We start from the raw sequence: 15011 nt of genomic DNA, 5'->3' as shown, positions 1-15011 counted from the left end.
AACGCTCTGTCCGAGACTCGCCTCATCCCTGTCCCAGCTCCAGCCCACAACAGGACATGAAACCCTGGAGTGTGCGCTCCAGCCTCGGAGGTGTGGAGAGCGAGCACCTCCCCTGTGACACTCTACCACGGTCCAGTGCGGAGACAGGAAAGGTTTTCCACCTCAATATGAAGAAAAAACAGTCAGTAAATGTAGCTAACGGGACACGTCTGGATACAGAGGCTCCGTTATACACAATAACAAAGCGGGTCGTATGTTTTTTCGGCTTTTTTGGGGGGCATTCGAGTTCTGGATTTTCGTTCGAAATCAGAAGCAAAAAATCGTATATATACATATATATGATCAAGCATATATATATATATATATATATATATATATATATATATGCTTGACTTTTGATTATTACAATTTGAAAGTGACTAATGCACAATACACAAGTGTGGTTCACCAAAGACTGACGCCACAACTTTATGCACACACTCATGTTTTTGAAAAACCTTCAGACACAAGGATTAAAAGCTTTACAGGTTCCTTGAAAACACATATGCACATTGTTATTTAGTGCAACAGTGATAGAGATCATCAAAATGTATTCACAATGTTCATCGTCAAAATAAAAGGCAGGAAAATCATCATTTACATGGTTGTGAATATTATAATGCCGGCAGCCTCTGTCATGACAGAACATCTGTGTTGTGAAATTGTTGCTTAACATGTGGATCAATGACCTTGCTTCCAGTGATAGTGCAACACGTCAACAGCTTCCTCATCATGCTGTATTTCTTTTTTGTCAGAGGGCGTCTGGCGATATCCATTGAAAGGACTTTGCTGTCCAACTCCTTGTCTGCTGTGTTCCTGCTTTTGCCACTGACTTTGGAATTAGTTTTGGAGTTCTGCAGCATAACATGCATCAGTTCACGGGCAACCTCCTCCTCAAAGGTCATGTCTCTGGCTGTAATAGTGTCTTGCAGCTTCTTTGCAGAACCAAACGTTTGGCAGAGGTTCGTGAATATGTTCACGTGGAGGTTTCCAACAGTCTGGGGTGGGATAAAATTTTGCTCTCCCTCAATTATTTCGCTCAAGTTCTCCAAAATTTCATCAAAGTTTACATCAGCCACTGAAAAACTCTCGCTGGATTGAGCGACATGGTCCAATAGCTTTCCGAGGAACATGGTTAGAAAGGTTTGTTGTTTTTTCTGGAATTCCTTGGAGGTTTCCTCCTGAGACCCTGACAGATCAGTGCTGCTGTCTTTTGAAATGGTCTCAAAAAAGTCTGAGGAGCAGGATTTCTCCTCCTCATCTGTGGCGTGGGAAGACTTTTTAGTGTAACTGCTCAAGGTCTGGGCTGTACAGGCCACCATCTTCTTGGTGTCAAGACCCGCCACTTTACACCTCACCACCATTTTGGACTGCTCCAAAGACGAACCCATCTTCATCAAATCCAGAGACAGGTTCACCCTCTTGGTCACTTCCACACCGATCAGTTTGCGCAGCTGTTTGGTGCTCTCACTGTTGTTCAAGCACTCCTGAACACCGACGGCCTCAGAGAGAGAGTGGTTCAGGGCATCGCCGATGCAAGCCTCCACATCTTCTACCGTCACCGTGGTGTAGTTGCTCTCTGTGGGCAACGCCTTTAGCTCCTTCCTGTGAAATAGTAAAGGAACAACCTTATTTTAATGCATATGATCGTTTGCCACTGTCCAGGTCAACACCAGTTTTGCCCCCAACAAACCAGCCAACACAAGCAACCAACCACAAGCAATGTCAGCATCTGAACTCAGACATCTAAAGTCTAAAAAGTCTATGGATACAAATGTAGTAGCCATTTAAGTTGAATATGATCATGGAGCCTCTGGTGTTGCAACCAATCAAATGTCCACACAGAGCCATGGGGAATATGGCTCTAACTATTATGTATCCCATGCGAAAGTAGGTCAAAAGCATCGTCTGCCCTTCTCTGAGTAAGTAGGTCACCAATCTTGCGGTCTTTTCCAGGGCAGCTCAGGAGCACAGGCTCCACCGGGGGTGCATAGAAGGCAAGGTTGGCTCAGGTTAAAGGCTGACTTTGTTGCGTGCAAGCTGATCTACCACACTTGTATAGATTCCTAACACAATTCTGAGTCAGTGGTGGTTATTGTATGCAGTTCTATGCAAGGACTTACCATGTGTCGTAGCCACAGGCCTTTTCACCGGCCATGGCTCTCTTGTTGCGGCTCCATTCATAAACCTGAGGCTCAACGACGTCCAGGATGGCAGTGCTCACCATCTCCACCACTTTACGATCAAGCTGATCCAACACTGCCTCCGTGGCCTGGTCCATCTTGCCTGTTGACAACAGCGACCACTGGCTGCAAGTAAGGAAGAAAGGGAGACGACAAAAAAGGTTAATGGATGTGGAAAAAGAGCACGTGCAGAAGATAGGTGTGACTAGCTGACTTGACTTGGCAACCAAATGGGGTGCAATGATAACATCTCAGTACATGTTGATGATATGGACCTCTTCATCCAGATCCAGGGCTGGTTTACATATGGAGGGTAAACTGGCAAGGATTTCTCTAGGGGTCTAGTATTGGTAGGATTAGCCAGGAAAAGAAGTAGGGACCCAGAATCCAGTTTGTATTTTCAATGGTGTGGAGCTCTGATCTTTCTGGCTGCTGAATTGAAATACAAACACTTGTCTGGTTACATATAGGCGCTGGTAGTGGCATGAGCATTAATAAGACAGAGGTACATGTTCGTGGTACAGGTATCCTACTACAGTCCTCAGTTTGTAGGTTTTTTCCATAGTGACTTGTGAACATCTCTACACATCCCAGTGAAGGACTGGGAGTCAGTGATGCAACCAACAAACCAGTCACAGAGTACTGAGGAAATGGGTTAAGGTAAATGGGTGGATGTATGTGGCAGATCTTTGGCTGTTTTCAAGAACACATAGACAACTGTACATGCATGGTATGTGGTGAAGATTCGAGCCCAGAGCTTACTCAAATGTGATTTTGGACAGGTATTTTTTGACAACATCCTTGAAGGTCTCCTTTGTCAGAAGAGGGACGTCCAAATCGCTGCACCTGAACTCCCCTTCTTCCTCTTTCTCCCTTGTTTTATAGTCTATGTTGACTGACATGTCTCCCATTGGCCAATGGCAAGCTGCACTTCCTCATACTAGTGATATGCTTGGTCCTAGCAACAGGCCTGGCATTGCTGCCTCCCGATACCTTTGGTGATCACATATAAACTATGTTCCTCCTGATGTCATAAAGCAGTCGCAAAACCACGCATGCTGATGAAATATGGACCTTTTAAGACGAAAGCACTGACATGTTATGAATGTATTACCTTTGAAATTGCAATTAGATGTTGAAATCTTATCGCTTACTGGTGATTGACAGATTGAATTTTGCGGTTGGAAATTACAGTCGGTTAAAAGCAGCAGGATGCAGGATCGACCACAAAACTCTTCGTCACCATCTTTTTGTGGAGCGATAGAGGTGATTATTCAATGAAGTCAAAGGAATCACCCTCTCTCAGCTCAAGTGCTTCCTTCATTTCCCCACAAAAGACGTCTGGTCGGGTTGCCGAAACAAGTCAGACTCCTCCACCATCCTATCTTGAGCTTCATCACTAGTCATCCTCTTCATGCCCTCTTTACCCACATTCCTGATTCGTTCCTTTTCTCTTTTTCCTGGCGTCCAATTTTATCATCTTTTGCAATGTTAGGTCATTCCTATGGGTAACAAACAAGCTTTAAAACGTGTGCTTAAACTGAAGTTGCAGATTTTTTTTTTTTTTTTTGGCATTTTTGCCATTTTACTCATGACTCCAATGGCCACAAATGCTCATCGAAACTAGCCTATCAGCTAATCCGTCTTTGTGCCATGCACTCTGGACAGGTGATAATGGTGACCTATTGAAATGCTTGGAATGTCATCCAAACACTAGAAATCTTACCAAATGTGATTTTGACAGTAAAATTAGATGTGCAGGCTTTCAGCCCTGCATTGCATGCTGGGACTTCTCCAGACAAAAACATTGGCTGTTACGCACATGATCTAAACTGGCACTGTGACTGTGGTTTGTAGGGATGACTTGTTATCGTGTAAAACAGTAAAACATGTATTTAAAGCCCCCATTGTGTCACATATCAGGTGAGAGTGGTATTTTTAAAATAAGTCTGTTTTTCTCTGATGCTTGAACTTTTTCTTAGATATTACCATGAGTGAGTTTTTGAAACTCCATGCACCTTTAGTTCTCTTTCTCTGTTGAGTTTTTCAACTCTGTGCATTTTCTGTTCTTTGTCTATCGTGCGTGAGCTGTGACCACCACATTATCCTCTGTCTACTTTTGTTTATTTCTACCAGCATGTTTTATTGAGGTTTCTGTTCTCATTTATTTGTGGTGTTGCTAACTTCTGGTTTGTGTTTGTTTCAGGTTTTTCTCCTCGGTTGTTTGTTCGTCGGCCTTGGTTCCTCCTTCTTATCCGTCTTGGTTTGGCTTGTATTATTGTGAATAAATATTTATTATTGTAATCTCACTTGTCCGAGTTTGGGTCTGGTACTTCCGGCTTTCGTGACCCAGCTGTGGTGACTGGACTTACAGAAGGCTATAGGTGCTCAAGGCACCAGAGTTGATAGTCTGGAGAGGGCGAGGCAACGTATGCTGAAGCAGCTGCAGACTCTTTCTGCAGCAGTGGATTTCCACTCACCCTGCTACAGTCTTGTCCTCCGCATCTCCAGCGTCTGCCACTGTTCCAGCTCCCTCTGTATCCTGCATACGAGAACCTTCAAATCCAATCCCGGCGATTTACTCCGGTAATAATGGCAGCTGCAAACAATTCTGACTCCAGTGCTCTTGTTTTTGATCTACAGCCTAGTGCTTTTGGCACTAAGTGTGTCAACACTGCCTTGTAAATCTCCTCCGGTATGCTCCTGCATAATGTGAATAGATCTAGTCATTGAGCACCAAAAATCGTGATTTGATTGATAATGTTAAGTCAGGACAAGGTAACAATAGGATTATGATGATATGACTCTTGACCCATGACCTGAGGTCATGTCTCGGCTAGTGGCAGAAAGTTCCTCTCTCATGTATAATTTTGCTTTAGAAAGGGTGACAGTGCAACTGACTCATGATTATCACCGGATGTTTCCCAGTGAAAGCTACCGACTCTGAGCTGTTGGATAGAGATAACCAACGGCTCTGAGTTGCAGGGTTATAGATGGTGTGTGCAAATGAGGAACAGCAGCAGTCTGCTTATGATACTGTCACATTCATGTTGGAGCATTTTGTCCTGAGCAACTCTGAAAATCTGCATCCTCACTGACTCAACTTCTCTTCAGTCAAGAACCATCCAAGTAAAGGATGAAATTTGTACTTTTTTCACTAAACATTTGCAGCTTGATTGTGTGAGGTCCTTTACTTTAGGTCAGTCATTTTTGAGTTACGGCCAGTCACAACTGACCTGTGAAGTCTGAAGAGAGATCTTGCAGCATCTGTGTACATTTTCTTTTTGACATCTTGGTCACCTGAACACCACTCAGGAACCTTGACATTTTTGAGCTACTGTATGTAGTTCTATCTTCACCATGTTGACAAAAAGGTCAATCCATTACTAGTATTTTAATGTTTCACATGAAACCCCAGGTTTACAGTATTCAGGCCCACTTCAATCTATGTCACATGTTGGTGATGCAAATGAGACACCGAAAAGTAGCATTGAAGGTTTTCAAATAGCAGCTGACAATCAGATTTTATTGTTAGATCGTGTTTGAGACATGGTCACACTTCAGTATTTCAACTCGGATGACAAGCTTCTCTGACGCTCCACCATGGGGTCACCTGAAAGAGCATGATGTAAAAGTTTGACTCCTCCTACAAACAGTCCCAGGTCACTCAGTATAGGCACAGCAAGTGAACAGCATCCTCAAGGTGCCATGCTCTTTCTCCAGCCCTGGCTTAAAAAGGTCTCTCATGAAGAAACCTTTGCTCAGCGACGAAGAGGATCCCTCGTGGGGAGCTGGAAAGACCTTGTTTCTCTTCCTACTAATATATGCCATGCGCTTGGGATGCACCCCGGGGCTTTGCTTGGAATTTTCCAAGTCTTGGTTGAAGTCTCCATCACGACCAGGAGCTGGCAAAACCCTTATCTCCTTCCGACTAGAGCATTTAATAGGCTTGGGACAGACGCTCTGTTTGAACCTCATGACCTCCATGGTATCGCCGTTTCCTTTATGAGCCGTGAACACCGCCTCCTCTTCACTGATGGATCTCATTGGTTTAGAGAGGAGTCTCAGGCTTGCATTGGAATTCTCAGCCTCTCGCTTGTGTTCTCCTACTTGGTATGCAGAGATGTAATTCTCTTTTTCCCCAATGACTCTGAACGGTTTGTTGAACATTTTGGAGCTCCTTTTGCCATTCTGTATCCCTTTAATGAACTCTATGTCTCCTCCATCTCCATCCCCTTTATGAGCCAGTGAGACCTTGATCTCTCCAGGGGAGAATCCAATTGGTTTGGAATTGTCAGTCTCCGTCAATAGTTCTCCATCACCTGCAGGACCCAAAAAGATTTTCGGGTTGCTTCTGTTTGTATATGTCACTGGCTTGGTTCTACGGCAAGGGCTTTGTTTCGAACGTTCCATCTCCTGCATGAACACCTTTGCCACCATCTCCTCAAAGTAAGGATCTCCAGCAGTTATTGTGTCCAACAGTCTCTCAGCGGTTCCAAACTTTCGACAGAGCTTTTTGAACACACAGACATGGAGGTTACCAACAGCATGTGGTGGGATGAAACCAGTTTCTCCATCAATGGTGTCCTCCAGCCTTGCCAGGATGAGATCAAAGTTCACCTCTGCGACTGAGAAACTCTTGTTCGAAAGGGCCACACAGTCCAAGAGCTTTGCCAGGAACACTGTAAGAAAGGTTCGCTTTTTCCCCAAGTCTTCTGGGCACCTGCAGCACTGGGATGGGGAAGTGCTGCACCTAATGTCGCTGTCCTCTGTGATTTCATCAAGATTAGAAATCGAGGAGTATTTCATCTTTGCCAGAGTGACATAATGTGCCAAATCTCTGGAGTCAAACCTTTGAACTCTCAACAGTTTGTTACTGACAGGCATCTTGAACTGAGACTGGTTAAAGTCATACAAGCGTTCTTCCAGTATGTGAACATGCTCTTGGTTTGATGGCGCCTTATCTACCTCAGCAAGGTCCGACTTTCAACTGGCATCACAAAGTTTTGCCAGATGTTCTAAGGCTTTGAACATAGTCGGACACCGAGTCTCATCATAGGCTGGCTGGACCAGTCACCAAAGTAAAGAGATGTGTGCTATTGATGCGTCATGAGAGATCTGTTTATGTGTAAACATACACACATTAGAACCAACATGTGGACCCTCTGCACCGCTGAAAATATCTGAACCAGATATTCATAAGTATAAGGTTGTCATGGTGCTTCCAAGTGCATCAATAGCCTCTCCAGCGAGCTCAGCCAAAAGCACAGACGTCAAACTCAAGGCCTGGAAAGTCATGTTTTTGTGTGCATCAAGTTGCATTTATTCAGTACAAAATACCGGATCCAATTCATGTAACTCACATGTAACATGTGACCCATTATCAGTACATGTTCAGTCTTGGACAAATTGTTATCTCGCAGGCAGAGATAGTTAACTGCCAGTTTGTCGCATTATGGACTGCTTTGTTTGGTCCGCAACTTGGACTGTTTCATATTTTTGGCCTCTCTTGTGACTGAGTTAGAGTCCCCTGGTCAAAAGGATTGTGTGGCAGTGCGCAGCCATAATGCAGGTCTTCTCCATTGCTTCATGTGTCCAGAGGTCTCCAGTCAAGTGAGTGTACAAAGAATTCATAATAACAATAGGTGAGCAAAAAGGGGATTCCTAACAGGATGCCGAAAACGACAGTCTTTGGCAGCTCAGAAGCCTCCAATCTGACGCAAAGCTGGACATCTCTTTCACTATCATGAGATGACACTAGAATCTGACGACCTGTTCCTTCCTGGGATCACGCCATCGTGCTGTACAAGCTCTCACATTACTGCTGTCAGAGTTATGTCAAAGGCTGCCAGTGATATTCAGCAACTGTTTGGAACTTGAAAGGTTTCCCACAATTCCAATGGACAACTCCCTCGGACAGTTTGTCCTTCGGGATTGAACAGATTGGAGTTCATGTACGAAGAGGATCCAAGCGATGCAGAAATATAAATAGAATCCAGGCAGGAATAGGTTCAAACATCACCTAAAACGTCTCAGAATGGCATGAGAAAAATGGAAATGGATGAGGGAGAATGCTAAAGAACATAACAGTGGAGAAGACCAGCCATGACTCAAACAATCCATCAATCCAGGTTGGCTATGATGTAATAAAAATACCACAATTCCACCCTCAACCTCTCAATCATTGCATGGTACTCTGCTGCTCTCAGTGTTACCATGAACAGATTCTCCATTATGGACAGAAGGCCATCCTCACAGCACGACCTGAACACCTCAGAACATCTAGGTGCACACTGGCCTTTAAATGGCCAGTTCCCAAACAAGTGACCACAGACACCACAGGTCCCTGTTCAATAGCCATTAGCAGAAGACATAGAGATGTGCCTAGATGAAGTCAGAGGGAAAAAATGAACTTTAATTCTGGGGTCTGATGAGAAAAAATGTGATAAAGAGTCGCAGGAGTTTCACATGATCTCACCAGTAAGACTCTGAAAAGAGCCACAATTCCATTATTTGTACTACATTATTTTGTACAAACGTAGTGCCTGTATTACATACATTGACAGAATGCACCAGTTATTTACCAATATTTCGTATCAGTTGAGAATCAATCCCTCACTGTCCAGGCCAGGAGGCCCTCAGGTTGAGTAGAATTAAGACGTCGGACGGTGCCAAGTAGTAAACCCCCAGCTCGTTGAGTGCAGATTTGGGCGGAGGGTCGTCCCTCACTGTCCCGTCTCTGGAGTCGCCCTGCGCCTCTTTGATGAGATTTCGGAGCAGGATGGCAGAGCCGACGTTCAGGCACAGGATGATGCAGGCCTCCTTCACACTGACAAAAGAGACACAAGAGAACGGTATAAAGAAGTTGTGCATCTTTACTTCATGTGATATTGACTTGATCTCTTCGAAGGTAGTTCCTCTGCTCTCTTCTTTACATTAAATTTACTTTTAATGGACGATTATGATCTTATCATTCTACCACTTCTTTTTCCACCCATTTCCTGTGCTGAATGGGATTAGACAGGTTTGAAAAGAAGACTGTTCTCACTGTTTAAAGAAGTTCTCTGGTCTCTTGCAGTAGTGGCCGAAGAGAGAGAAGAGGTTTCTGGTCATGTCGAACTGAATCTGAGCAGCTCCGCCTTCGCTGAAATGGTTGGAGAGGATCACCTGACAGAGGAGGAGAGTAGTTGTCAAAATGAAATCACATAAAACCAGAAGTTTGATTTCTTTTATTCCTGGAACAAGTGGTGGAAGTAACAGGGTCGTATGTGTTTCCACATATCAAACGTTATCACCAGTAGCAAGATGAAACATCACCTCACTTCAGCATATGTCCATCCATTTACAAGTAACTTAGTTTTAAAAATAAGCCTACACAAAGTTTACTATCTTCCTAGAAGATGAAAAAGGGAACGTTTGAGAGACATGTACTCGTATTCCTTAAAGACCTTAGTTACTACAAAGTCTCAGCCTTATTTGACAGTTTGAACTATATCGAACAACCAAATGTACTAACAAAGTGCTAACAAACAACGGCACACGTCTCACTATTCAGAGGTCAAGTGCTTGTCTCTTACTTCCTGGTAGAGGAAACTGTCCAGTCTCTCGGCCAGACCCTGCCACGCCATTTGGAACAGAGAGAGACTCAAAGTCTGATGAAGGTTTGACAAACTGTCCCTGATCGAGAGCAGCATGGGGCACGCCGAGCTGGACAGAGATATGGTGGATAGCTCCTGCTGAGATGGAAGAGAAAACCACCTGAAAGAATCAAACCAAAAACAAGAGCGGGTGTTAAAGTAGGTGTGGCATGTTATTAGTTTTATTGTACTTTTTATTTTGCTACTGGTTCTTAGAACTCCTTGACAAGGTGAAAAGAAAACACAACCTCACCTGTCTTGACAGTATGGTTTTGCTTTTTCCGTTATCTGCCTCATGATTCCATCCAGCAGTCGCCCCATCATGTCTCCCCTCAGTCGGTCCAGTAGTGCCAGCAGACCCTCGAACAGCGACCCTTCCAGAGAAGCCAGGCGACCCAGCTCCATCACACCGAGGTCCCTCAGGACTGCTTCGTCCCCTAAAGAGACAGCTGCCTGCTGGAGCTGGAGGAAGAACTGACATAGACATACAGTGTTAACAGAGAAGAGTTCAGTCTCAAAATGCGAGCATGGGTCAATACAAATCATAATATTACATGGACAGCAGGCATTTGTGTGAGGTGGAGGAGTATATCTTTTTTTTTCTTTTTATTGGAGAAGTTGGGAGACAAAGTCAAGGAGGCCAGACACAGAGAGACAGTGAACATGTTGGATGTGGAAGTAAATGGGGGAAGAGGAAACGACTGAGATCCACATATGTCTACACTGAGGAAGAGTGACTATGGTGGATGATCAACATGTGGAGGAGGCTTGATATGTACAGACAACCCCTGACGGAAAATGAAAGAAAAGGTGAAGCTACACACCACATTGTCTCCCCAGTCAGTCAGGATGGTGGAAATGTAGTTGACTGCATTCAGGATGGCACAGTAGCGAGGACCAAGAGGAGAGCGAGACTCCTCCTTCATCACCTGGAGGGAAGGACACGCATGCATCATGAAGTTTTGTGGAGATGCAACATTAAAATTGCATTGCAAAAACTGCATTGAAACCAGTGTAACTCACAGTAACGTGTACACAGACAAACACAGCATCAACACTATGATCATTTTTAGGAGTTTGATTATATCGCTAACAACTGCTACAGTACATGACTGAATCTACAACTTTGACACTACAAGTAACATCTGACTTACGACCGGGATTGGTTCCGTCCAATCGGTCATAAGTCAGATTGGAAGTCGAATGCCATTCAAAATAGCCGACGCAAGGGTTCTAGGTGCTACTGTAGTGGTAGATCGAGAGAGTGAGATGCTGGGATACTGTGCTGCCGTAACTGTTGTACATGTTGAATATTGCTGGCATCTGCTGGCCGTGGTCTTAAGTACGGGTGGACGTAAGTCGAGCAGGTCGTAAGTTGGATGTTACTTGTACAGGGAAACCATCACTACCTGAGTCAGTCGGATACGAAAATCATCCACCAGTTCTCTCTGCAGCTCCAGAAACTTCAGCTGTGCAGCCGGACAGGGCAAAGGTCGGTATCGATCTGAAAAGGGGAGGAAGGACTCTTAAATATTTATATATATTATATATATTAAAACAAGTCTGAAGCATTTGTTGTCACACACATACAGTATGTTCTAATGTGCACTTCATTGTATCAGAATTTTTCAGTGAAAAGTTAATCCTAAGAGAAAGACAAGTATTTACTTACTTTACAGGTGTGTGAAATTGTTTGACTTAACAGTAATGTCTCATATGTAAAGTGTATGCATGTGTATTGACTGCAGCTACATTTCTGTAATTAACTACAACCTGTAGACAGTAATACATTACTCCTCAGGAACTCTGGATGCAGCAAATCTTCACAAGCAAATCAATAAATCCAGCCTCTCTCACCTGTTATGACCTGCAGCAGGGTCATGAAGGTCTCAGCACAGTCCGGAGCCTTCAACTCGTCCATGTCTCTCATGTCTTTGTACTGACAGTTCCACGCTCCCTCTGCTGCCAACATGGCGTCCACTTTCTCCACTGCCACTGACCAACACAAAGTAAGAATCATGCACCTGCACGTGACTCCATCCGCAGCGTGAGAGCTGCACATACTCTTCTTCTCCACCGTGAGCCACTTCTGCAACACCGCTTCTTCCAGCAGCAGGTGAAGCAGCCCCGGCTGTGACTGCGGGTACGCATGATTGCTGCGCAGCTCCTTCTCGAACTGTAGCACCTCCTCCACCAGGTGGCAGAAGAGGGTGTCATCGTAGAGCAGCTTGGAAGCATCGCTGGCAACCTTCTCCTGGACTAAGGACAGCAAGCCACGACAGAGCTCCACCTGCAAACATACGGGTTTCACCGCCATCATTCAGCCACATCTAATTTTTTTTTTAATTTAGAGATGAGATGAGCTGTTCACAATAACCTACTCTGGCATTGATTTTGGCTCCCGCCCGGTCCAGAATGGGCTGGATCCTCTCCAGTAAGAAGGTGGAGCTGGTTCCAATCCACTTGAGAACCTGGGTCAGGTACCACTCGGGCTGGATGGTGTGGAGGGAACATTAAAGAACTGAAAAAAAAAGTGTGTCTTTTATGTGTGACTGACTTTACTGATGGAGTTGGTCTGACGGTTTCCATAGAAGTGATATCTGAACCTCCTGCTGAGCGGCACCAGCATGATTCTGATGGGAAGGCAGATGGGGGGGGTTTGGGAGGAGGAAGAGGTCCGCTGCGTGGGGGGTGGGGATTGTCTGGAGTCAGATGTCTTTTGAGATATGAGGTCATCACTGATGGAGCAGGTTAAGGAAACAGATAATTCAATAACTGATTTAAGCCCTAAAGTATCAGGGATACGAGGTCTGTAGTGCCAGCAGCTGTGTCACCAGCAGCTCCAACTGGCTGCTGGTCTCTTGACCGTTGGCAACAGGGGTCAGTGGCTGCGCAGGAGGGGAGATGACCGCCCACTGAAGCTGAGTCAGCACTTTTTCTAGATCACTAGAAAAGACAGAGTACGAAATGAGTACATACAAAATAAAAGACCCACATGAAAGTTTACCCAGTTAGTCTATCTTTGATAATCTTGTGCCAGAAGTTAAGAGTTTCTCGTAGGAAGTCACGTAGGTGGGAACACTTTGACTGCTCCAGTCCCGCATCCAGCGCAGCCATGCTGTCTACAGCCCTGATGGCCTCCCAAACACTGCTGGTCATCAGACACTGCTGGACAGCCGCGCTGCAGAGATCCACATTATACTGTTGGGTTAGTTACGACAGCGGCGACTGGATTATGACTTTCACTACCTGAGCTCTTCGATGTGCTGCAGGCAGCGGAGGTATTTGATGTGTCTCTCAATGGTTTCCACTTGATCGATTGACTGGTTGAGATTGTCCATCCAAGGTTGAACATCATGTAGGTGCTGAAAAAAACAAGAGAGACATACAGTATAGTGCTGTTTAGCTTTGAGGGAAAATACTGTTTTCACGGGGAAAGCTACATAGAGTGGGACAATAAGGACTGAGAGGCATCATTAACACGTAAAGGTACATCTAAAATATATGGTCAACGGGAATGACCATCTTCCTCTTAACAACATCCCATAGAAGAGGAAGGTGAGCAAAACCAGACGCATCAATGCAGGTGAAGCGAACGATGACACAAAACATCTACGTTAACCTTCACCTTGGTCAGTGTATCAGACGTCACTTTTTCTCTCTCCAGCAGGTCCTCCACAGAACATCTGGCGTCTTCGGCAGCAGACAGCGCAGCAGACACTTTTGGAGGACTTTGACTGGACTCTGTCACCACCTGGAACACACAAATCAAACTAAGTGGTTTTATTCAATCTGCATGGAAATGTTACCCTTTAACTTAGAGTAACTAAATTATATAGAGCCTTCTGACAGGCAGTATAAACACAATTTTCGCATCTTAAAAGACCAGCACCAACGTGCATTCCTTAACCAACGTGCAGCTTGCTCTAGTATTACGACCTATAACCTCCTATGTAGCTGTATTGTAGGTTATTCGTGTACCTGCTTCTCCAGCAGGCTATTTTCCTCTCGCAATTTCTCCAGGAGGTCCCCGACCATCTTCAGGGACTTGAGGTCCTGCCCCACCTCCGTCACCAAAAAGTCCACCACCTCATCGTTCAGCTCCTCCGAACCCGTCGACAGGTCCTGTGAATCCGGAGAACTCAATTCAAGGGCTGACAGCTTGTCCACTGTCACATCCAAGGCTTCGTTCGCCGCCATGTTTGCTAGCCTGTCAACAAACCCTGGCGGAAACTTTGCCTAAAATTAATTCAGACAGAGAAGCTTTAACCTTTGAAAATTATGAATACCTACACTCCACCACTAGTGACTCAATATAAATGCGTTTTGGCCTCTACAATATCACTTGGTATTAAAAAAAGGGAAAATATGACGCACTTGATCGCCAAATGGTACACTGACAGAAATAATTATAGGCGAACTTTTTGCCAACGAGTGCCACGGAGCAGTCATAGCGGCGCTTTCCTTTTGCGTCACCCGCGGACGGTGTTTACGCCACGGCTCGGCTCTAACTTGAGTTAATTATTATTATTATATTATTATAATAATAATTATTATTATTATTTTGCATAAATAAGCTGTCAAAGTAATGAGTAGTAGCGCATTATTTTGAAGTTTAAACACGGACGAAGAGTGTCCGTTGGTTTGTTCTGTCAGACACTACAGGTTTCTTCATTTTATTAATGCATTTGTTAAATACACCAATAATAGTGGAATGTGATTACTATTTACACATTGTGTATATATTTAGTCAGAGGTTGTATTGCAGAAGCAGCAGCTGAATTTCCTGTCCGTGGATTAAAATATATATATATTATGATTATTATTATTATTATTACTATTGTCGTCCAGGATTTCCCAGACCATTTTATAGAAAGGACATGATAACCATCTCCATCTCCACAGCCTCCGTCTTGATGATGACAGGTGTCAACCAGTTCCCATATTCTTCCTTCAGAGGTGCCGCCGATGATAAAGGAGTCACTTGAGAACTTCAGGGTTTGAAAGGTCTCTGTGCTGCAGTGGAGGTCTGGGGTGTGAGGAAAGCCAATGCTGCTAACTGTATGACATTTGACGTGCAACTCAGCAGGCTGACGCACTGCAGCCTTCTAGTGACGTCGACCTGCGTGGCTGAGAGCTGGCTGTCAGGATG

The 15011-nt window shown here is 44.6% G+C and overlaps 2 protein-coding genes across 2 annotated transcripts; both read right to left on the bottom strand.

The window, feature by feature from the left end:
• Positions 1-479: 479 nt before the first annotated feature.
• LOC128757936 (uncharacterized) lies at positions 480-3169 on the bottom strand. Its single transcript, XM_053863583.1, has 3 exons — positions 2985-3169; positions 2163-2348; positions 480-1644 (listed from the first exon to the last, which is right to left on the bottom strand). The coding sequence occupies exons 1-3, from the start codon at positions 3131-3133 to the stop codon at positions 675-677; spliced, it is 1305 nt and encodes a 434-aa protein (XP_053719558.1). The 5' UTR covers positions 3134-3169; the 3' UTR covers positions 480-674.
• Positions 3170-7619: 4450 nt separating this feature from the next.
• On the bottom strand, positions 7620-14068 carry rint1 (RAD50 interactor 1). Its single transcript, XM_053862776.1, has 15 exons — positions 13841-14068; positions 13488-13613; positions 13109-13224; positions 12867-13040; positions 12665-12805; positions 12417-12597; positions 12241-12351; positions 11924-12149; positions 11717-11854; positions 11269-11363; positions 10684-10788; positions 10113-10333; positions 9800-9980; positions 9271-9389; positions 7620-9051 (listed from the first exon to the last, which is right to left on the bottom strand). The coding sequence occupies exons 1-15, from the start codon at positions 14057-14059 to the stop codon at positions 8838-8840; spliced, it is 2367 nt and encodes a 788-aa protein (XP_053718751.1). The 5' UTR covers positions 14060-14068; the 3' UTR covers positions 7620-8837.
• Positions 14069-15011: the final 943 nt, after the last annotated feature.

Source organism: Synchiropus splendidus, chromosome 4 (genome assembly GCF_027744825.2).
Source record: "Synchiropus splendidus isolate RoL2022-P1 chromosome 4, RoL_Sspl_1.0, whole genome shotgun sequence".
Lineage (NCBI taxonomy): Eukaryota > Metazoa > Chordata > Actinopteri > Syngnathiformes > Callionymidae > Synchiropus > Synchiropus splendidus.
The sequence above is the reverse complement of the archived record's forward strand: the minus strand, read 5'-3'. Positions and strand labels throughout refer to the sequence as shown.